This window comes from Nicotiana tabacum, chromosome 22 (assembly GCF_000715075.1).
Source record: "Nicotiana tabacum cultivar K326 chromosome 22, ASM71507v2, whole genome shotgun sequence".
NCBI lineage: Eukaryota > Viridiplantae > Streptophyta > Magnoliopsida > Solanales > Solanaceae > Nicotiana > Nicotiana tabacum.
Window position 1 is genome coordinate 30,209,546 of NC_134101.1, and position 22,686 is coordinate 30,232,231.

The 22,686-nt window shown below is 37.5% G+C and overlaps 1 protein-coding gene and 1 long non-coding RNA gene across 2 annotated transcripts; one reads left to right on the forward strand and one right to left on the reverse strand.

The window, feature by feature from the left end:
- The first annotated feature begins 2,782 nt into the window (after positions 1–2,782).
- On the forward strand, positions 2,783–3,952 carry LOC107764445 (uncharacterized). Its single transcript, XR_012705257.1, has 2 exons — positions 2,783–2,953; positions 3,574–3,952. It is a non-coding gene; the product is annotated as an uncharacterized LOC107764445 (long non-coding RNA).
- A 471-nt stretch (positions 3,953–4,423) lies between these two features.
- Positions 4,424–9,524, reverse strand: LOC107764443 (myb family transcription factor PHL7-like). Its single transcript, XM_075244332.1, has 7 exons — positions 9,386–9,524; positions 7,496–7,721; positions 6,569–6,645; positions 6,422–6,464; positions 6,221–6,278; positions 5,966–6,035; positions 4,424–5,096 (listed from the first exon to the last, which is right to left on the reverse strand). The coding sequence occupies exons 2-7, from the start codon at positions 7,710–7,712 to the stop codon at positions 4,560–4,562; spliced, it is 1,002 nt and encodes a 333-aa protein (XP_075100433.1). The 5' UTR covers positions 7,713–7,721; positions 9,386–9,524; the 3' UTR covers positions 4,424–4,559.
- Between the last annotated feature and the right edge of the window lie 13,162 nt (positions 9,525–22,686).

Genomic DNA, 22,686 nt, shown 5'->3' on the forward strand with positions numbered 1-22,686 from the left:
CCTGGTCAAACTTTCCAAAATCTTCCAACTTTCCAATTTTCGCCAATTAACGCCGAAATGACCTACGGACCTCCAAATCAATATCCAGATATACTCGTAAGATCAAAATCACTCTACGAAACTATTGGAACTGTTAAAACTCCATTTCGGGGTAGTCTTCACACATGTCAAACTACTCAACCCCTACGACTTAAATTTTTAATTCAGGGACTATGTGTCTCATTCCACTCTGAAACTCTCCTGAGCCCGACACGAAGCACCCTGGAAAGTCACGTAACCACAAAATAAAATAGAGAGAGCGATAAATAAGGGATCGGGACTAGTACTCTCAAAACAACAAGACGCGTCGTTACAAAAATTGTGACAATAGAACAACAAGATATACACAATTGACATGCATACCTCATAGTTACATGTGTTTCCATATTGATAATTTGATATGCATGCCACTTCTCTTTCTAGTACAAGTGTTCCAACACTGATTTATCCATGTTTAATCCTTAGGAACCTATAGACTATTGTTCCTTCAAAATATTGCAAGTAAATATAATCAATCAAAATTACAGTTTTACGTAAAAGAAACGGGCTTAAAATATGCATGGTAGTATCACGATCAAGAATAGGACTTAACTAAATAACTAGACAAAAGGAGGAGATGTTTTGTGATCTTAATTATTTATCCTATCTATTTAATTTGTGCATTTTGGATATTACCCCATTGTATCCCCCACCCCCAAAAAAAAAAATTTAAAAAATGTGACTTACGTTTAATTATTTAAACGGCAGTATCTCATATCTGGATTAGAAACGTGAGCTCCACTGAGGATGGAGACAATACTCCCTCGTATCAGATATGAACGAAAAGTTAATTGAGTTTCCCGTGAGGTTAGGCCAAAGAGAACGATGCAATAAGAAATTAGAATTTTAGAAAACTTCTTAGTGAGTTGCACAAGACAAATATATGTTTAATACGAGGAGATTGTCTTCTAATATATACACTAATAATATACTATTACTACCCGCAAGGGTTGACTGAGTTGGTTGGGTGAGTAGTTTCCATATGAACCTGGGATCGATTCCCCTCACCTGCAACCTCCTCAGCTATAGAGCTCGTTGCACTGGGCTTGCCTAGTGCGGTTTACATTTTCTGTGTGGTTTGTGAGCTATTGCACAGTGAACAGGTTACCTAGCGCGCACCCAAAGGGTAGAGCCTATGAGTTTCCCTGGGTTGACTAAGTTGGTTGGGTGAGTGGTTTCCACATGGGAGAGCTGGGATCGATTTCCTCACCAACAACCTCGCCTCAACTAGAGTTTATCGCACCGGACTTGCCTAGTGCGGTTTACAAGCTATTGCACAGTGAGTATGTTACCTAGTGCACCCAAAGGGTAGCGGCTATGATTTTTCTAGAGAATTTTTCCAAAAAAAATAAATAATATACGGTATATACTACTACCTTTTTACGTTGACATGTACAACCACCTTCTCACCATCTCATGAGTCATGAACATTTATTTGACGTGCACTAATCTACTGTTGTAACTTCTACAACCACATTGCCTCCCACCATCTCATCTATCCTGAATTCCTGATGAATTTGACAAGTGAAAGTGGAAATATACCTTTCTTATATTACATTATTTCAACGAAAAGATATGAAAGTGCTGCGCATGCATACCTAATTAGGGAAATAAAAGAAATGGATTTCAACCAAGCTGTGTCTTGTCGAAATAACTTGTATACATTAATAACAGGAAAAAAATAAATTACCACTATTTTAATTAAGTCGCCTAAAAATAATAGAGGTAGCTGCTCATATTAATTAAGTTCTATTAGTAACATGTAAAATAAATTCGGCTATATGTTACAACATGTTAGATTACACTCCTCGTATAAAAATACTTATACGTTTGTTTACTTTATAGTATAGATTAAATCCTTGTGAAGAGCATGTGGAGATTGTTAGGTCACTGTGCATTTCCACATTTCTGTAATAATTTTGAGTGGAAACACCACTCTAAGAATCACAATCAATTAAGAGTACTGTTTCAGTCCTATGTTTACTGTGGAGGAATTATTACAAGCTTTCAATGTTTTTCAAACTTTTGCTTTAGCAATCTCTCTAATTCCTTGAGTCAATACCACTTCTCATTACAAGGGAGACCCCATACATATGGAGGTCAGACATTCACATTATGCGCTGCCAAATTTGGTGGTCTTTCACTTAAATCAGCAAGTTTCAAATTTTCAATTTTTAAAACCTCTCCTTATGAAATTTAAAGCATCTTTACTAATTAATTGGTTATAAATGGATAAAAGATCTGAGTAAAAAAAAAATATAAGAAATTACTCACAAAGAGTTCTTCCTCATAAGATTTACTAAACTGAATTTGGCTTCTCAAATTACAAATAGATATGCCAATTGGACGATGAGTACTTGCTCACTGTATACTAATGAGCTTGTGAATTTCCCCTTTTTTCTGAATTTCAAAGCTGATTTGCAGCTGTGGATTTTAATTTATTAATGTAAAAGACCACATACTATTACGGCATATCACACACTGCTACAACAATAAAGGTGTGTGGTCTATTTAGAGTTTAAGTCATATGCATTTATGCTGTAAAAAGTATTTACATAATGAGGTCAAAAAGGTAATTACTGACAAACCTTAATGAGTAACGTGATAAAAATGATAATTGACCAGCTAAACTACACGAATAGCATCAAAAATTTATAATGTTGATGCATATAACTTAAATCCTTTTAGAAATACCTACATTTTTGGAATGAAACAAAGTCATAACATGTTCATGAGTTTCTATTTTTCCTTCTTTAGATCATTCATCTGCTATAAACAGGCTGATAGTGTAACATCCTCTATGCACAAAATAATAACTCACGACAAGACATGGCTATTCACAAAGTTGGTTTCCTTGCTCTCCTCCTCCTGTTTGGTGAGTGATTTCAGTAATTCTGAAACTACAATATTGAAAGACGTATTATACATTTCTTTCTGATTTTGTTCACCTAGCTTAAACTTTCTGGCAAAGTTATTGTGTTCTAAGCTTTCTTGGAAATATTAATTATTTCGGGATATTTAAAACGAAAGAGTGAGAAACATTTTGTAAGAAGAGAGTAATACTTATAGCATGTAGAGAAAATATACTCTTTTCTTGCAATAATATTGTGATGATGCCTCTTTCATCGCATAAGAGAGAGTAATATTTAACTTTAACTGGTTATAGCATGTTATTTTCTAAGATATAATTTAGGTTTACTATAGACGGTTTATCTGTCGTTACAAATTACTAATTTGAAAAATCTACATCGTCAATGTACCAAAGTTTAACTGTTAACATCAGTGGCAGATATAGTGTTAAAGTGACAGGTACAATTGAACTCATAACTTTCGACGCGAAGTATAATTTATAAAAATTCATTAAATTTGCAAAAAGTAGTAAATATAAACCCATAACTTCAAAAATATAATGGGTTTAATGCTAAAAAACTTAAATATTGAACCCATAAAATTTAAATCCTGAATTCTTTTCTGGTTAATATGGGTGCAATGTAGGAACACTTGTACTAGGAAGTAAAATGGCAACTGCGGCGGAGGAGGAGAAGTCTTGTCCTCGAGATTGCATTAGCGATGCAGCTTACATGGTTTGCCCAACTCGCCATCGACAACATAAGCTAATTGAATCCTATTGCGACAACTGTTGCACTTTACCCGAAAACTGCAAACTTTTCAAAGAGAATGGTGATCTCATATGTACTGGAACTGATTATTAGCTGTTGATTCTCGGTTGGAAGGCGACTAGCTACTTAAATATTTACTACTTATGTAATAAGGCCCGAGGTTATGATCCTCAGGTGATCTCTGATCTTTAATTTGTAATTCCTTGACTAATTAAGCTTTTACTAAGTTAAAAAAGTTTAATCAGCTTATATTACTGAGTGACGTTTTTCATCTTGTTAGACTACTACGATGCTAGTTGTCACCTACCATAATCCTCCTCCTTTCTCCGCACTTGAGACCGACCATTGTTTGTGAAGCTCACATTGGCAGAGTTACAAAGAGATGACACATTCGATTTTAAAAAAATATGGTAAACATTAAACAAAAAAAACAAGCAGAATACGTGTGGAATTTACCCCAATATCAGCAGTACCCCCGACAATACTTTGAGTCACAAAGACAGCTGCAACATTGAGGTGTTGCAAACAAACTGTGATAGAAGCTAAATGTGTTGTCCAGTACTAAGGACCTAGCTGTGAAGACCAACTTTCAATACTTAAAACATACTAACTAGTAACTACTACGCCTCAAGCTCAAACTAGTCGGAGCAGGATGCAGAACTCTAAATCTAGCAATAAATTACAACCGCTCCTATATCATAAAGCCATAGTTAAACCCCTGAAGATTAAAGAGAGAATTAAACCAACTATATTAAAAAACCATGCGGTATCTGTGACCAAATGATAACATATATCATCAGAGATTACACAAACTAGACGAAACAGTCATGTTGCACAAGCAGTGTGCTGGGCACCGAATAACTACATGTTACCAGAAACTTTCTGATCCTCAATGCCAAGAGATAATCCTGATGTACGATTAAATTGGTCCCTCGTTATAAAAACTGAAGGTGGTTGCTGGTATGGTGAGCTCAAGCTTGATTCCAATATCTGATGTGTAAGTGCCACATCGTCTTTTGCAAAGGCTGCACTTGTGGCCACTCTTTGTTTCTTCGATGACCTCTCACCGTTAGGGCTCTCCATTGGCGACGACTCTGGGCAATCAGAATCTGGAGTGAGAGGCTCATGCTGCAAGGAGAATGATTCGTCCACAGAAAGGCTCTTGGTTGGGGCATGTGCTTTTACATGCTTCTCAACATTAGGGGACTCAGATGTTGGTGCAGGAGTCCCTGGTTCACTCCTATTATCAGATTCTGGGCCATTGTCACCAGTTGGAGGAGCAGTGACCCCAGAACCAGGAACTTCTGAAAGAACTCCACTGAGCCGCTGTTGCTCTTCGATTATCTTCTTCAAATACTTCCCTTGGGCTTCTATTCTAAGTTGTAGCTGTTTCTGGACCTGTTAAAGAGCAGGAAAAAGGGCGCTGTTACCACTTTCACAAGCCTGAAACTTTTGCAGGACTTAATTAACAGTCGTCCTTCATGCAGGAAAGCATGCTGTCCAAACTCAGGGGAAGTAAAGTAGAAACAGAATTAATTATACCAAGTGAATTTTGATATTTCACAAAGGCAGAATTAAGTTATCCAATCGTATGGCCACTTCATTTGGTAGCCGTGAACTCGTGTCCATGAGCATGTCCCAACAATATGCTCAAAAATGGTCATAGATATGGGAATTTTGATCTTCTAATATAGAATAATGTCAACCTATTGCCAAAAAACCTTTCTGCTACATTTTTTGCATTATTCCTCGTGCTCATAATAGCTTTTAACCCTTGACATAACGGAAGGGTTAGTACCTCCACCACTAGAAAACAAAGGAAAGTTGGTATATTTTCGGTACATTATACCATTTCATATACAATGCAAAGATTAGTGCATATCACCCTAGTACAGTTGCTCCCTCTCATGACTTGCACGGATATAAACCCACATTGTTTTTTGATAGGTTGGATATAAACCCAGATTGTAAGAGAGACAACATACTCAGATACATTTTAATTTTCTTGAGACAAGGTAAGCAAATGAGCAAAAGATATTCTTGCAGGTCTTTGTTGAAGCGGCATATTGAAAACAAAAGGTTACTGCAAAAATTATGAAGCCAATGGTTAGCATTTGCTTATTATTTTGCATAGGAAAAGAGAAGGAACACTCCTGCTACAGAAGCAGCAAAAATAGGTTCTTCTTCACATTCCTTTAGCTGTCAATTAAATGCTCCCTAAAGACTATATCCATACCAATTATACAAAAAGCATTAAAAGAGCATACCTCCAGTTGCTCGTGCAGTCGCTTTTGCACCTCCATCTGCAGCTTTAGAGCCGTAGTGATTTCCACTCCTCTGTTAACAAGCAATTCTCTCTCGAGTCAAATATTTAAGATCCTTAAATATACAAACCACTTAGTTTTTTGAAAAAACAAGGACTGACTTTGTGGTCATTTTAGAATACAAGACTAGTGTAGATACATTCCAAGTTCATGCTTTCAGAAGAGATCTACACAAGCAACAAGGGAAAATCTACTCACGATGAACCATCCAAACTTGATAGCATATCCCTCGATTCTTTCTTATCAGGTTTTTTCCCTTGCAATCACAAGACAAAAGCACATTAGTGTGTTGGCATAACTGGAGTAGAACCAACTTCATCACATCCTCAATTAATCAAGCTAGGTTCAAAATATAAGGAGTAGACAACCATGACGATTTTGAATTCTATCACAGCATACCATCAGATGAGGAATCTGGAAGATATTTAGCAAGTCGATATTTCTGAGCCAACAGGAAAATAAACGAAAGTCAGTTACCATAAAAGAATAATTCAAGCACACATTTCCGTAGGATAAGTTGTACAAATAAAATATGGTGAATGATACCTGTAAATGGCTTTTTACATGGTAAATGGTTAGCCCTTGTACACCCATGACTCTAAGAACACCTTTCGGTGTAGCTCCTGAAACAGAGAAAAGAATCTCAGAAGAGTATAATAAATCAGTAAACACAAGGATACTGGATACTTCAGTTCACACCTCAAAGAGTTATTACTCCCTCCGGCATTTTATGTAATATCTTTTGACTGGCATGGAGGATAAGATAGGTTTAGTAGTAGTTTACAACGAAATAAATGTTATGTAACAGTTGAAAAATTAGTTTGAAAGAGAAATAGTCACATTAAAGCTTAATATTGATTTACTTAAGTAAATATGAGTTTTAGAAGCTTGAAGTAGTTGTATAAAGTAGTAATACTTTTAGTTAAATTATCAGACATTTTGGGACATTCAAAATTGAAAAAGTGCAATATTAATTAGGAAGAAGGTGTATTAGTTGCCAAATCTAGATAATTTAATGATTAACTGATGGAATATCATAGATCATATAAATATACAAAATGAAACTTACGGCAACTTGCAGATTTACCAAAATTCAATTATATCTCCAATTGCAAAGATTTTAATAAAACTGTCTTTTCCCTTTTCCCCGATATGTCGCATAAAGCTAAGGCTTGAACAATTATTTAGAAAAATAACCAATACTGGGGTCAAGTGAAAGTTGGCCGCCCAATTTTTGGGACATGATTGCATTTACGTGGTCATCTACACTCGGTTATTTATGATATTTGTGTGCTTGCATGCACACGTCTCCATGCACCTGAGTCCTGACTATAATGCTCCTAAAGGACTATTCAAAAGACAGGCATTCCAAGCCAGACCAAACACAGCTGCCATGGTCTATAGGCAACGGCCGCGGGGGGGGGGGGGGGGGGCGCAAATATGACTGGCCAAAGTGGAAGTCCAGAAACTTACTATCCGGGCCACCAAGTTGTGCGACAGCATCAACAAATCGTTCATGAAGCTCATTGGTCCAACGCAGACGTTGCTTTGAAGCAAGACTAGGATTGTTGATGTTATTGCCTCCACTGGTCGGATCCATTGAGCCGTCATCACAGTCTAATAACTGACTATGCACTGCTGCATTGTTGTGGACTAAGCTTGAACCTGGAACGCCTTTGGGCTGATACATTTCATTTATCTACATAAAATAATGAAGCAGTCATAAAACAAAGACTTAAAAAGTACTACAAGATTTTCAAAATCAGCAAAACAACAATAGAGCACTACTTTCTGAAATATAATACACACAAAAGAAAAAGAAATTGTCCTCTTTAAATTGCTCTAGTTTTCCCTGATTCCATGTAATAAGCATTGTCACCACATACCTTTTGTTACAATTATAGCAATTCCCGGACCAACTAATCCTCCTATACCGTAGTTAACTCATCATTTATTAAAATTGTCTTAACCATCAAAGTATTCAACTTTACAGGGGTGGACCCACATGGATCTATGCGGTTGCTCCAGCACCCATTGCTTTTGACTCAGGATCTATATGTTTCTAGAGGCAAGGGGAGCACCCAAGTCAGTGCGTACATTGGTTAATAAGCCGGATGAAGCAGCTCTGTAATCCCCTGCGTGCAGGATTAAATCTCCTCTCAAACAGTTTGTCTTTTTCAACCGATGCTTTTTATTTCCCTTTCTTTTTACTTTATTGCTTTCCTTTTTAATTTCTTATTTCCATCTTCACTTTCTTTCCCAATTTCCATACCCACACTTCCCCCCAAAAAAATGTTTTATTTTTGTTCCTTTTGTCGTTTTTCTTTCTTTATTTGCTTTTCCTTTTCGCTTTCTTTCCCACCCAAACCCCATCTTCCCGAAACCTATGAAACTCCCTCTTCCTCAACAGTAGAACGAAACTCCTCCTACCTCCTCTGTTACAGCTCCTTTTTCCCAGATGAAACTTCACCGATCTTCTTCTCTCTCTCACTGGTCTCAGCACTTTGGCTTTTTTCTATTTGACTTTTGAGACTGAGAGACCAATCAAATATAGTTTAAAACCTTTTTTTTTTGTGTGTGTGTAAATATAGAAACTTTCAATGTATGTTTAATCTAAAACTAATACGTCAGCAGCGACTTCTGATTTTTCGGAACTATTTGAGGTTGCCTATCTGAAGCCATATTCAATCTACTCTACATATCTATATCATTCGAATACTGGATTTTCAATCTAAAGATTATCTAAACTCACATCCCCACAGGTTTCAAAATGAGCTAAATTTATATATTAGGACTAGTTATTTAACCAGCTGGTGAAATCACCCCTGGTATTACATATTGCATTTCAGCTCAAGACCAATTTATGCTGATCAGCCTTTTGCCTACTTTGAAATTGAGTATTGGAATGAATTTTTAGGATTCATATATTGAACACCGTCTCGTTTGACATTGAGGCATAGTTGTTGTTGTAGTATTGGAATATACAATAACACATCCCCAAATTTCCAAATGTTTCAAATTCATAAATAACAACCCACCCTTGTAATTTGACCAGCTGTTTAACCCATTCCTTGTATCAAACACTACATTTCAGCTCATTAGCCTCTCTAAAGCTTCAAAAAAGAAAGTAGTCAACTCAAGCCATCTACCATAACCCTAAATTACATCTCTAAACCCCAACATAATTCATCGAATAAAACCTTAAAAATTCAATCTTTAAACTTCTCCACTACACAACACACCATAAAATCAAGAAATTGACCCAACAAGAAAAAGAAAAAAAAAACAATTTTCAGAAGATTGAAAAACACTAACAACGTTCTCACAGAAGAAGATCAAATTGTTAAGAGATAAGCATCTTACAGTGAATAGCACTCTTCCTTTTCGCGATGCGATCTTCGAAATCCTCACTCGAGCAGTACGAAGTGACTTTTTTGAATTTCTTAAACTTTATTGAGGAAAAAATATTACAGGGAAAAACTAAGGGGGGCTCTAAGTAAATAACTTAAAACTGACCGCGGGCAGGATCAGCGGACCCCAGAGACTGACCCAGCTGAGAAAGACATTGTTGTTTAATTAGCCTAGCCGGCCCGGAATCTACTTGGTAATATTCCGGCACATTGTAGTTATAAGACATTTTAATAAAGTCCTTGTTTTGCAATTTGGCTTTTTCTTATTTGATTGGTATTGGCATTTTGGACCATCTCTTCTCTCCAATGCTTTCCTTTCGTTTTCAAACTTTTGTGTTTTTGTTTTATTTTTTGCTTATTATTTAAAAAGATACTTTGGTAATGAGTAGTACTACTCTCCCTTCTCATTGGCAGACTTTTATATGGAAATACATGTCACACTCGGTGTAGCATTGTTGTCTTTACGAAAGTAGAACCCTACTCGTAGTATCAAAGATTTTTCTAGTAAGGTATGTAATATGTCCATAAAAACGGTGTCACATTAGATGTTTTGTTTTAACTTCTCTAGTTTTAGCTTAGCAGAAGGCAATGCCGGACCCAAGATTTTGTGCAAGCGGGTTAAATCTTAGAATTATATAAATTTAGTCGTAAAATAGTAGTTGTCAAGTGGGTTCAAATAAAATATTTATGCAAAATTTACACAATTTTAATTCTAATTTATACATATACATAATATTATTTTTTTGTGAAGCGGGTTCAACCACCACTTCGGTCCGCCACTGGCAGAAGGGGTACCTTCTCCCTCCTCACTCAACATAGGACGGCAGCTCATGCGCTTTTTGATCTGATCTAATAGGGCTTGGACGAGCCCTTACTTAAAACAAAAGGGCTTCAACCCCAATTGATCTATCATCTCTGTGAATGCTATGTTATTCAAACTCCACACGCTATGTTTACATCAGATAAAAAAATATTAGTATTAGAAGGTACAGACTGAATTAAGAATACATTACACTTAACGAAAAGTATAATGTACAATAATTGTTTCACCTTTATTAGTTCAATGTAAACACTGAACAGATAAATATATTTCCTTTCATTTTTAGTCTTATGAGATACAGACAAAGACATGTTAATATGATGCTATAAAGATGGTAAAAATTTTAAATTCATTAAAGCTAGTATTAAGGTAATTTTACTCAATTTTATTTGATCGAGTGGGAGAACCAAATCGTTTTATTTGGAAGTTAATGAAACATTTGATTTAAAATTGATTCGATCGATCTAACATGAGTGATGTGATATATAAAACCTTTTTTCTAATAGTTTATTTTATGTACTTTCAAATCCAATCCATTGCATCTCTTCTCCAGCTATAAATTATATTGTCTTTCTTATGCCTTGAGCTGCACTCTAAATTTTCAACGGTTATTTAGATTATTTCGTCTTGAGCTAGGTGTTTGGAGTTTCAAGTGACACAATTGGAGATGACTAGACCTTTGTGGCATTCTTTAATTGGAGAATCTCATTCTTAGCTTTACGGGGTTGTCAAGAATAATATAATTTAATTAATTTTTTTAGTAAGTGCTTAAACAATTATATTCAAATATTCAAGAAAAGAAAAGAAAAGATTATCCTTTTTGGAGTTCTCTGATCCTACACCAAATACAAAGTGGTGAATTCCATTCTTTTGTATATTTGTCTTTTACACAACTTAGGAGCCAATGCCACTCGGATTTCACTGAGAGAAGCTGCTTTCTAGTCTTAGACCTCTTCCTTAATTCGTATATCAATTATCACCAACACAGAAAAAGGAAGTTTTTGTGCTAATATGTTAAAATAATCATATTATTTAGTTTTGTTTCTGAATGTTTTGATGACTCTTATACTTAGAGTTTGTTCTTTGTCACAAGAACGGAGATGCTATTCCATTGCCTCCAAGTTTGATTTGTGATTAAATATTGGATAAAAGAGGGCATTGCGTAATATTTTCTTTTATATGTTAATCCACAGGTAATGTCACTTGGCCAAGTGGCATTTCTAATGATTAAAAAAAAGGAGGGATCGTGATGGTGTTGTCTACGTCCATACAACTTATCGTGAAGGATCTGCATTCAACCACTATTTTTAATTGAAGAATTAACCCCCAAATAGCTCGACATCTAACCACTTAAATAAAAAATAGCATGTGTATGTAATATATATATATATATATATATATATATATATATATATATATATATATATATATATATATATATATATATGTGTGTGTGTGGTATTATATATGTATAATTAAGTATAATTTATGTATAATTTATGTACATGACTAGAAAAAAATAAACTATGAATATGATCGGCTATTTGTATAAAGATCTCTTTTTAATTAGCGGGCGGAAGAATTTTCATTATTGCTAGCAGCCTAGCCCACTAACTGAGCTATGAACGCCGTGGGAATGGGCTTCCCAAATGCAGCTCGGGCCGAGATCAGCATAGAATCCCATACAAATTATCCTTGGGAGACACAATGTTTTTCATCTTTACTTATTTTCTCCTCTAATCAATCAAGGGAATGAAGAGCTAATTATTCTCGCATTCTGTTCTTGCTTTCCGTTATTTCTTAGTATTATTTTGAAAAATTAACTTAAATAGTTGTTAGGAGTTGTCTTGATTTTCTTTATCATATTTGATTTTCCTATCTCTTGAGAGTAACATGTTTACCATAATTGGGTTTTCCTATTCTTATAAGGAAACATAAATCTCTCATATTTGGCGAATCTCTTTTCTTATAGGAAAATGTTTTGACTTCTATAAATTGAGTATCCTTCCTTCTTATTCAGTAGCATTCACAATGTAGCCATATGGGGTTTGAGAGTCGTGTTTAGGGAGAGAACTTTTCGGGATAAGTGTTAGTGTGTCACTTGTGTTTGTCTCTTTGTGAGGTTGTTCTCTCGATATTTTGTACTCTCTTTTAATATAGTGGATTGCTCATCTCCGCTGTGGACGTAGGTCAATTGACCGAACCACATTAAATATTTGTGTCTCTTTTGGTATATTTTTCTTTTGTTGTCTAATATAACGTCGTTCAAGGTTTGCTTTACTAACTTTCGCATGACACTTGATTATTTCGATTCTAACATCCTCCCACCAATCAGTTAAATTAAAAATAATTTGTGAATGTATAATATATGTAAAATTCATGTATAAAATATTTATAATCGTATATATAATCTATATACACTGACTAAATAAATAAACAGTGAATCCAATGGCTATTTTGTGTAAAGATCCCTTCTATTTTTCCTCTTTTTTCTTTAGAGCCCTTTTACCTATGCTTATTGATGACAAGCCGAATGTTGGGATAATTTTACATAAGTACAACTCAAACACCTGCATTGCAACACAATAGCCTAGATACGAATTTTAAATCTATAGCCCACAATTAATAGGCTAATTCCCGAAAAACAGCTTATTTCACACGGTCAACCACTGTTGTTGTTCCCTCTTTATACAACCAGCCTTTTCATTCTCTTGATTTCCTTTGATTATTAAGTATTTGAAAAAAAAATGCAAATCAGCCACAACGCAACTCAAAAATTCTAAATTTTCTTCTTTTCCAACTTCAAAATAGCATAAATTAAAAAATTAAAAAATTGTTGCATGTTCGTAATTTTATTGAGAAATCAACAAGAAAATTGACTTTATACATAGATTATTCAAGAAAAAATAAGAAAAAATATTTTAAAAAATTAATTTTAATTTTAGTTGTACATATGCAGCACATGTATAATGATGCATAACATTGTATAAACTTGTATACATAATGCATAATAATGTATTTCAAAAAAATAAAAATAAAAAGAAGCAGAAAAGAAGAAAGTGTCAAACTCCCATGGATACAACTTATGCACTACAATGTATATACACCCTTATACACTTTAAAAATATATTTGTATATCGCATTATACACAAGTATATGCACTTATACATAATTATACATAATTCTATAATATTGTATAAACGTGTGTAAACGCCAGTTATATAATATTTACTCTAGAAATTTGTATATCGCATTATACACAAGTATTTGTAAACGCCAATAAATTTTGAATAACTATATTTATAAATTCAAAGTTTGGATATACAAAGAAGAAAAATAAAAATTTAATATTCATTTTGATATACACAAAGAACGAAAATAAAATTGTGATATACATTTCGCAAATAATCACCAATACGTGTTTTGGATGTTATATATCAGTGTGTATATAACACAAGATTCTTATCACTATACATAGACATGTATATCACATTGCATGTTAGTGTATATTACACAATTTTTTCATTGATATACATAGACATGCATCTAAATATGCATGATATATATGAAATAAACAGATATATAGGTTGATATATATTGATATATAAGTTGATATACATTGAGATGTGTATTCACCAAATTCGAAAGTTCAAAAAACTTGAAATGTGTATAGTCACCCAAATTTATTCCTCTTTCGATTCAAAACAAAATAATTCTTTTCTAGACAAAATTGATGTACAAATTTTGTAGAAAGTTTCCTTGATTTCGTCCATTAATGTTAAGAGAGAATAAAAAAACTTGTGCCAACTTCAAAAATGGGCCACAAGAATTTAGTTTCATGGTTGCTCCATTTCTTTGGGCATTTAGTTATGCCAATTGCTCTAAATCTTTTTGGTGTGAACAGAGAGAATAAGGAGATACGGAGAAGAGATACGAAGAGGGGGGGAGAAGATCTAACCTAGTTTTTTATACAAAATTAATTTTTAAATTAAAATATGAATGCGGGCCATAAGATGCCAATAACAATAAGTTGGGCTTTTTAATGCCATTTATTAGGTTAGGTTGTCATACAATGCCAAATTCCCATTTCTCTGGGCTTTAAAATCCATTGTCCAGGAAATGGTAATCTCGGCCCTTGCCCACTCTTTGATAATTGATATATTTATATTTGGGCTCAAGTAGAGCCATTTTAAGGGCTGCTATTTCAAACGTAGCCGATATGTGCAATGTATTTAAAATATACCCCCAACTTAAAAAAGAGCGACATAGAATTCCACCGCCACCTCCTCCTCCTCCTCTTCTTCGTAGAATATATCAGTATACTAAGTTATTGTTGAAATGCATGCACTATTTGCAATGTCCAAAACAGAAGGCAGCCCACGAGGTGGTTATTTAACAAATTTAATCTCTGTTATGTTTCTTATTTCCAATTGATATAAAAGAGCAGCCCATGAGGCGTCTGATTGTGTTTTTTGATCTTCTATATATATATATATATATATATATATATATATATATATATATATATATGACAATAATAAACTTGAAGTATATTGATAATTGCATACATCACGGTGTAAACTTGAAGTTTATCACTTACACGTTAAAGTTAATTATATTTCTTTGGATGGAAAAGGAGTGACCAAAACAATGATGGTTTGGTTATTTCAGCTATTGTTTATTCAATTAGACATTTGGTATAAGTAATCACGAGTTTGTACTCTACAATACGCTATGCATATAACATATGAATACGATAATTAACATTTTTGTAAATTTCTGTTACATTTATCCTTTAATTTAGGATCTTAAGCCTACATCACCTTTGATAAATTGATAAAAAAAGAAAAGAAAAAGAAGGGACAATAAGGTCACTATATTAATGAAAATGAAGTTATTTAACCATTTTGGTTCATTCTCTTTTTTTTCTCTCTCTAGTAATCGCATCCATATGATATACGAATATTTCTTCTTTTGTTTCTTATAAGTAGAATTTTTTTTAAGTTTGAGCCCTTGTTAGAGAAAAAAAAAACTAAAATTAACCTTTACGAATTATTTGATCATGAAAGTGAAGTCGGGAAAAAATGTTGGTCTATTATATTAAGTAAAATACAAATGCCCAGGACGAAAAAGAGAAAAGAGAAAATTTGAAACCATAAATTTTAGGTTGTAGCTTATTGGATAAACTTTCTAAAGTCAAAATATTGAAATTTCCAAATAGCTTGGGGCAGAAAAAAATCTTTCTTCTTAAGCCATAGCCATCGATCGTCGATCGTCGCATCTGAAACCAAAATCGTGAGAATTTTCAATTTTGTTAAGTTTCATTTGTCAATTAATATGCAAAGACCATTGACCAATTGATAAACCCAACTTGTCATCTTTGTAGGGGTCAACGGATTTTAAATATGCAACTCTATACAATTAACCCTCAAAATCGGATAACAATTGAATTTTATAAGTGATTTTAAGGATATGCGGATTAACTTGATACAAAGTAATAAATTAAGTTGCAATTGAAATAAATAACAACAAAGTAAATTCAAACTACACGAATTGGACAGTTTCAGTGTTGGAAAACCAATCACCTTCGAAGCGGATGTACTTCGATCGGTCTTAAGAGCTTAAAGAGAAAATAATAATGTATTGCTTTTGAGTGTATGTTACCATGTGTCTTATGAATTATCAGATCCCCTTTATATAGTAAAGGAGTCCTACTTTAGGTACAAGTCTATAAACGGTAAATAAATCTTTTAATTTACTGATTGACGATCCCTTATCGATACGTGTCGTGATTCCCGCCGTAATATCTGGCCGGTCATAGATATTTCGGCCTTCTGTTGGCTACGCTAACAATGTTTCTTCGGACTCGTTCGAGGTTAGGACCGATTCCGGGATCACGGTCTCGATATTCGTTGAAGGCAAACGCTTTGCCCCCGGGTTCTAACCTGGTGGGACTTGGGGTCGATCTTCAATCCTTTATTGCCACGTTTTGAGCCTGATCTACCATGCCGCAGGCTAGCTCGATTTTGACCATATACAGATAGTCCCCTCATTTTTTGGAGAGTAGACGACGAGAAACGACATAACCTTCCAATTCTTACTTCGATACCCCGTGACAGAAACGACAAAACAAACAAAACGTCTCGTCAGTCAAGTCTTAATGGCATTAAATGCTTGTCAGCCGGCAGTCGACCATTCTTGGATGCGAACCGCCGCCGAAAAACTATAAATACCTCTTCCTTTGTTCATTTAAACTTTACATCCAAGCCTTCTACCCTCGTACTTTAGAAATTTTAATACTTTCTGTCACTTATATCCCGGTTATTTGAGATCTTTTGTAAGAACTCTTATTCGTCTTCATCTCAAGCCATCAAGTGCATTCCTTTAACTTCCTATTTTCCTCATTTTTCCTCCATTTTCAAAGAAATGGCGAAAACTTCAAAAATCGTTCCCTAAAAAGAAACTCTTTCCTCCTCGCAGCTGGCTACCGAGGCCGAGGATACCGCTTTGTGCACTGCCATCGAGGAACCACTACCGGAACCTCATCTAAAAATGTTCATCCACGGTGGGTGTCCAGTCAATGTTGACTTTAAGGTTGAAAAGCCTTCCTCCGTACAAGGCCGGTGCGAGGAGGTCTCGAGGTACATCTGCTCGATCACTGAGGATGTTCTCCCCATGGTCAAACAAGATTGCAATTGGGTTGACAAGTACGTAGTGGTGCCCGACCACGATGAAGCCATCACTACCCACATCGAGGGATACTTAAGTATTTACACTTATCCCTTTACACTAAGCCCATTGGATCCGGTCATCATCGACTTTTGCAAATGATACGAGATATGCCTCGGTCAAATTCACCCTTCATTCTGGAGGATCACGATCCTTCTCTGGTTCTTCGTGAGCAAGATCGATGGATGCTCGTTCACCGTCGACCACCTTAAAGCCCCATTCTGGAGTATTGATGAAGACCGGGATCGAGGCTGGCAAGGCCGTTTCATCCGAGTGAGGACTTCAGATATGATCCCAGCTGAGCGTATGCCGTTTCCCGAGAAGTGGAATACATCACGTAAGTATAATTTTGCTTTCAAAATTTGATTTTACGTTTTTTTCTTTCCTTATTATCGGTGCTTTGTGGTGGTGGAGCTGTTGCTCGTGTCCCGAATGCAGTCCCCCGACTGAAGGAGTGGGTCGAGGGCATCGTATCACAAATGCCCTATTCCGAGCGCTCATGGAGCGAGCTTTCGAAGTGCCGTTGGGAGGCCCGTTCTCATGGTGAGATTCCTTTCCTGAGTAAGTAATTTTTGGGTTCCTCTTGTGTTATTAAGTTCTCACTTGTTTTATTTTTTTTTCGCAGGTTTATCCAAGGATGTCAAACTGAGGCCTCCAGCCGGTAGCGAGGACTTACCTACCGAGTCCCCTGCTCCGAGACAGGCAGAAGAGAAGAAAAGAAAAAGGGCACTGAGTTCTCCGACCAAGCTTGGAGAAGAAGAAAATAAGAAGAAGGCTGGTGCGCAAGTATAAAGAAAGCACCAGCGCTCGAGCACCATCTTCAGATTCACTCTATCGGTTGAGGGACAAATCCAAAGAAGAAGGTGAAGCCTTCGATCTGATGGCCTACGTGCCGTCACAACTCGAAGGGCAAGGGGCCTCCGAACTGGAGAGAGGCGAGGCCGATCTGCCTCAGATTAGGGAGGCTGACGAGGAGGCCGGGGCCGAGGCTTCCTGGGATGCAGGCAATGCCCCAAAGGAAGTACACAGTGTGATAGACATCACCGTGTCACCTTCGTTCAGTGAGTCCATATATAATGAGGCACAGATGGTGAAAGAACGTCCCAACGAGGGGGCCAACGGAGCGGACAACCCCTTCTGTGGCCTTTTTTATGGCATGGATTCTACCGCCACGGAGGACATCACCGGATTGGGTGACTTAGAGGTGCCGAAGAAGAGTCCATCTTTGGGAATGAGCGAGCCTTCTTCAAGCCCAAAATTGATCAACCGATTCCAGGCACCGAGCGTGGATCCTGACCAAAAACGATCTATCTTCATCTCTATTCCGGAGGATGCCCGGATCCTCTCCACCACCGTAGGGGTGGCCAATTATCTTCGGTGCCTGGTGACCGAGGGAGACCAATCCAAGATGAATTAGGTAGATATGCCCTGCCTATTCAACGAAGCACAACAGACACTAAACCAGGTAATTTAAGATATTCCTTGATGAATTTAACTTGTACTTAGACTAATTCATAGATAACCCTAACATTTTTCTTTGTGTCTGTAGGCCTTAGTGCTTCATCATGAAACTTTTCTTCGATATCAGGACAAGTTGAACCAGCTTGAGGCCGAGGTTCAAGGGCTCATTGAGAAGAGAGATACTTACAAACTTCTCAGCGAACAGCGTGAAGGGAAGGCTAAGAGCCTCGGAGCTGAGCTAGAGGTGGCCCGGAAGGAGCATGCCGACCTGGTCAAATAGGTAAAAATATTTGACGTTAGTGACGACGAGCTAGACTCGGTGTCTAATGGTCAGATTCTGCAGGTTCAACAGAAGATCGATTGGATCGATCAACTCTGAGTTGAGCTGGATGTAGTCAAGGCCGAGGCCGAAGAATGGAAAGGCAGGATAGACCGCCTGGCCTCGGAAAAACAGACTGCTCGGGCATAGTTGACTTTGGCTGAGGTCCAGCTTTAAGTGGCAAAGGAGAAAGCCGAGGCGTGGGCCCAAAAGATTGAGGAGCTCCAGTCTCAGCTAAGCTCGGCCGTCTCTGATCGAGAAACCCTCGCCAAGGAGATCCAGTACTTTTGTACTTTTTGTCAAGGCCGTTTGGCCTTTGTAAAGACTATATGTATGTATAATACAAGGCTTCTTTTTTCCCTTCGACAATTTCTGAGTTTGTTTTCCTTTGATTTATTCTTTATGTTTGCAAAGATCGAAATGCCTTAGCACGAAACAGTTAGGTCATGTTCAGAGGATCGAATAGGCCTTGCCTTCGACATTATTTTGTTTAAGGCATCATGGGGGTTCGGTATGACTGGAAACATTTCCCCAAAGTACTTATAAGTTTTTTAGAATATAGTTTGATAAGGGTAGCCTTTAGAACCAGTTTAGAAATTTTGACCAGGGTTGATATTCAATATCGTACCCGCTGATATCTATGGCCCATTTGGCCAATTGCCCCAAATGCTCGGGTTTATGCATTATATTTCGCAATGGGTAAGTAGTCACAATACATATGGGATGACATTGAAAATATGGCTTCAGCTTTCTAGAGGCGCTTAGCAAAGCGAACGCCAACTTTTCTAGGTGAGAGTACCTAGTTTAGCCCTCGCCAAGGGTCCTACTAACATAGTAAATTGGAAATTATATACCTTTTTCTTCCCGGACAAGGACTCCACTTACCGCCACTTCCGATACCGCTAAGTATAGGTATAACTGCTCGTCCATCTTCAGAGTATGAAGTAGAGGTGGGCTCGATAGATACCGCTTGAGTTCCTCCAAGGCCCCTTGGCACACCGGTGTCCATGAGAAGTTATTCTTATTCTTCAATAGTGAGAAGAAACGGTGGCTCTTGTCAGAGAACCTCGAGATGAATCGCCCCAGGGCGGCTATGTGTCTGGTTAATCTTTGCATGACCTTCATGTTTTCCACAATCGTGATATCTTCGATGGCTTTGATCTTGTCGGGATTGATCTCGATTCCCCGGTTGGATACCATAAATCCGAGGAATTTATCGGATCCATCTCCAAATGCACATTTCTCCGGATTCAGTTTCATATTGTACTTCTTCAATATGCTAAAGGTTTCCTGCAAATGTTTCAAATGGTCCTCTGCTCACAGGGACTTAACCAACATATTGTCAATATAAACCTTCATTGATTTTCCTATTTATTCTTCGAACATCCGGTTTACTAGGCGTTAGTAAGTGGCACCGGTATTTTGAGTCCAAATAGCATCACGTTATAGCAGTAATGACGTACTTAGTGATGAAGGAGGTTTTTTCCTGATCACCCGGGTTCATCCGTATTTGGTTGTACCGGAGTAGGCGTCGAGAAAACTGAGAATCTCGTGGTCGGTCGTGGCATCGATCATGTGATCGATGTTGGGCAAAAGGAAGGAGTCCTTGGGACATGCCTTATTCATATCCTTATAGTCTACGCACATTCTTAATTTATTCCTTTTTAGGGACTACCACTACGTTCGCTAACCAATCCGGGTATTTAACTTCCCGAATGGATCCTATTTTAAGGAGTTTAGATACCTCGTCCTTGATGAAAGCATGTTTGACCTCGGACTGGGATCTCCTCTTCTGCTTGATCGGGTGGAACTTCGGGTCCAGGCTAAGCTTGTGAGTGGTTATTTCCAGTGGGATCGCTTTCATATCAAGGTGGGACCAAGAAAAACAATCTTCATTATCTATAAGAAATTGAATGAGTTTTTTCCTGAGCTCGGGGTTTAACCCTTTGCCCAGGTATCCCTTTTGATCGGTCAAGTGTTGAATTAGTACGACTTGCTCCAGTTCCTCGACCATTGATTTTGTAGCGTCGGAATTATTGGGGGCTATGAAATATCTGGGAACTCCATAGTCGTCGTCCTCGTCTATCCCTCGTTCTTCCGATTCTATCGAGACTAGTATCAGTGATTGCTATTTGGCCCCGTCTTTGACCATCTGATTCATTTCCTCCAATGTCGAGAATATGGATGCCGGGATCAACTCATCGACCGCGAACATCTCCTTGGCGTCCGGTTATTCCCCATAAAATATTTTGATCCCTCCGGGTATTGGAAATTTCAGCACCTAGTGTAGTGTCGAGGGTATTGCTCGCATGTTGTGAATCTATGGACTCCCGGACAAGGCGTTGTATCTTATATCCCCTTTGATTAGATAGAACTTGTCTTCCTGTACGGTTCCGGTGACGTTCACCGGTAATGTTATCTCCTCTTTAGTGGTCTCGTATGCCATGTTGAACTCGTTCAGGACTCAAACCACAGGTACGATCTGATCTTGTAGGCCGAGTTGTTCCACGACCCTCGATCTGATGATGTTGGCTGAGCTACCTGGATCAATTAACACACGCTTAATTCGAGATTTATTTACGAGTACCGATATTACTAGTGCATCGTTGTGGGGCTGCACGATCCCATTAGTGTCTTCGTCGTTGAAAGACAAGGTTCGTTCTGGCAGTAATCCCGAGTCCATTTTTCCCTTGTGATGGATACTTTGGTGCGCTTCAACATCGGCCCCTAGGGAATATCGACCCCACCGATGATCATGTTAATGACGTACTGAGGTTCCTCCTGCTTGGCCTGCTTATTAGAATCCCTGTTCCTGAAGTGATATTTGCACATTAGGTTGGGCTCTCCTTGAGCTGGATCTGACTGTAAAGGTCTAGGACATTTGGTATCTTTGATGTGTTTGATGGCAGATACGATAGCGGCGGACATTGACGTTGAGGTTATACTCTGATAATCTTGGCGCTTTTTTAGGTCCGACGGGCTTGTCCAAGCTGGTTTTACTCATGAGTCTCTGGTTTCTCTGACGGTATTTCTCCTTTTATTTCTCATAAAGTTCCACTTGGATCCACTGCTTCTTCGGTATCCATTGTACGATTGATACCAATCCCTGTTTGATCTCAGTTTAAGATCGATGTCTCTCTTGGCTCTATCGATGGTTCTGATGGTATACGCAAACCCGGAAGGGGCCCCAAGCTGGCCATCTTCGACCTTGATTTTCAATTGATATCGATTATGGACATCGGCCCAAGTGACAGCCGGATATTCTAGCAAATTTTGTTTCAACTGCTGTGAAGCCAACGAGCTCCGAATGTTGAGTCCTTGGGTGAAAGCCTGAACGGCCCAATCATTAGCGACCGGTGCCAGGTCCATCCGTTCAATTTAAAACCGGGACACGAATTCCCTGAGCATCTCGTTATCCTTCTGTTTTACTTTGAAAAGGTCTGACTTCCTGGTCTTGACTTTAATAGCCCCGGCGTGTGCTTTTACGAAGGAATCTGCAAGCATAGCAAACGAGTTAATAGAATTAGGAGGGAAGTTGTGATACCATATCATAGCTCCCTTTGACAGGGTCTCCCCAAAATTTTTCAACAAGACAGACTCGATCTCATCATCCTCCAAGTCATTCCCTTTGATGGAACATGTGTAGGAGGTCACATGCTCATTTGGGTCGGTCGTTCTGTTGTACTTAGGAATCTCGGGCATGCGGAACTTCTTAGGGATCGGCTTTGGAGCCGCGCTAGGAGGGAAAGGCTTTTGAATGAACTTCTTGGAATGCATGCCTTTTAATATTGGCGGTTCTCCTGGGATTTGGTCGACCCTGGAATTGTAGGTTTTCACCTTTTTGTCATTACCTTCGATTTTCTTCTCCCCTGATTCTACCTGTTTTGTCAGTTCCTCGAGCATCTTTATGATCTCAGGGTTAGTC

What these genes read in the sequence shown, in the direction of transcription:
- LOC107764443 (XM_075244332.1), bottom strand. Translation starts at nt 7,712, where the DNA reads ATGTATCAGCCCAAAGGCGTTCCAGGTTCAAGCTTAGTCCACAACAAT. An exon ending in ATGTAAAAAGCCATTTACAG is followed by an intron (nt 6,465 to 6,568) that starts GTATCATTCACC and finishes CTGTTGGCTCAG; the next exon opens with AAATATCGACTTGCTAAATA. An exon ending in TCAAGTTTGGATGGTTCATC is followed by an intron (nt 6,036 to 6,220) that starts GTGAGTAGATTT and finishes GCTTGTTAACAG; the next exon opens with AGGAGTGGAAATCACTACGG.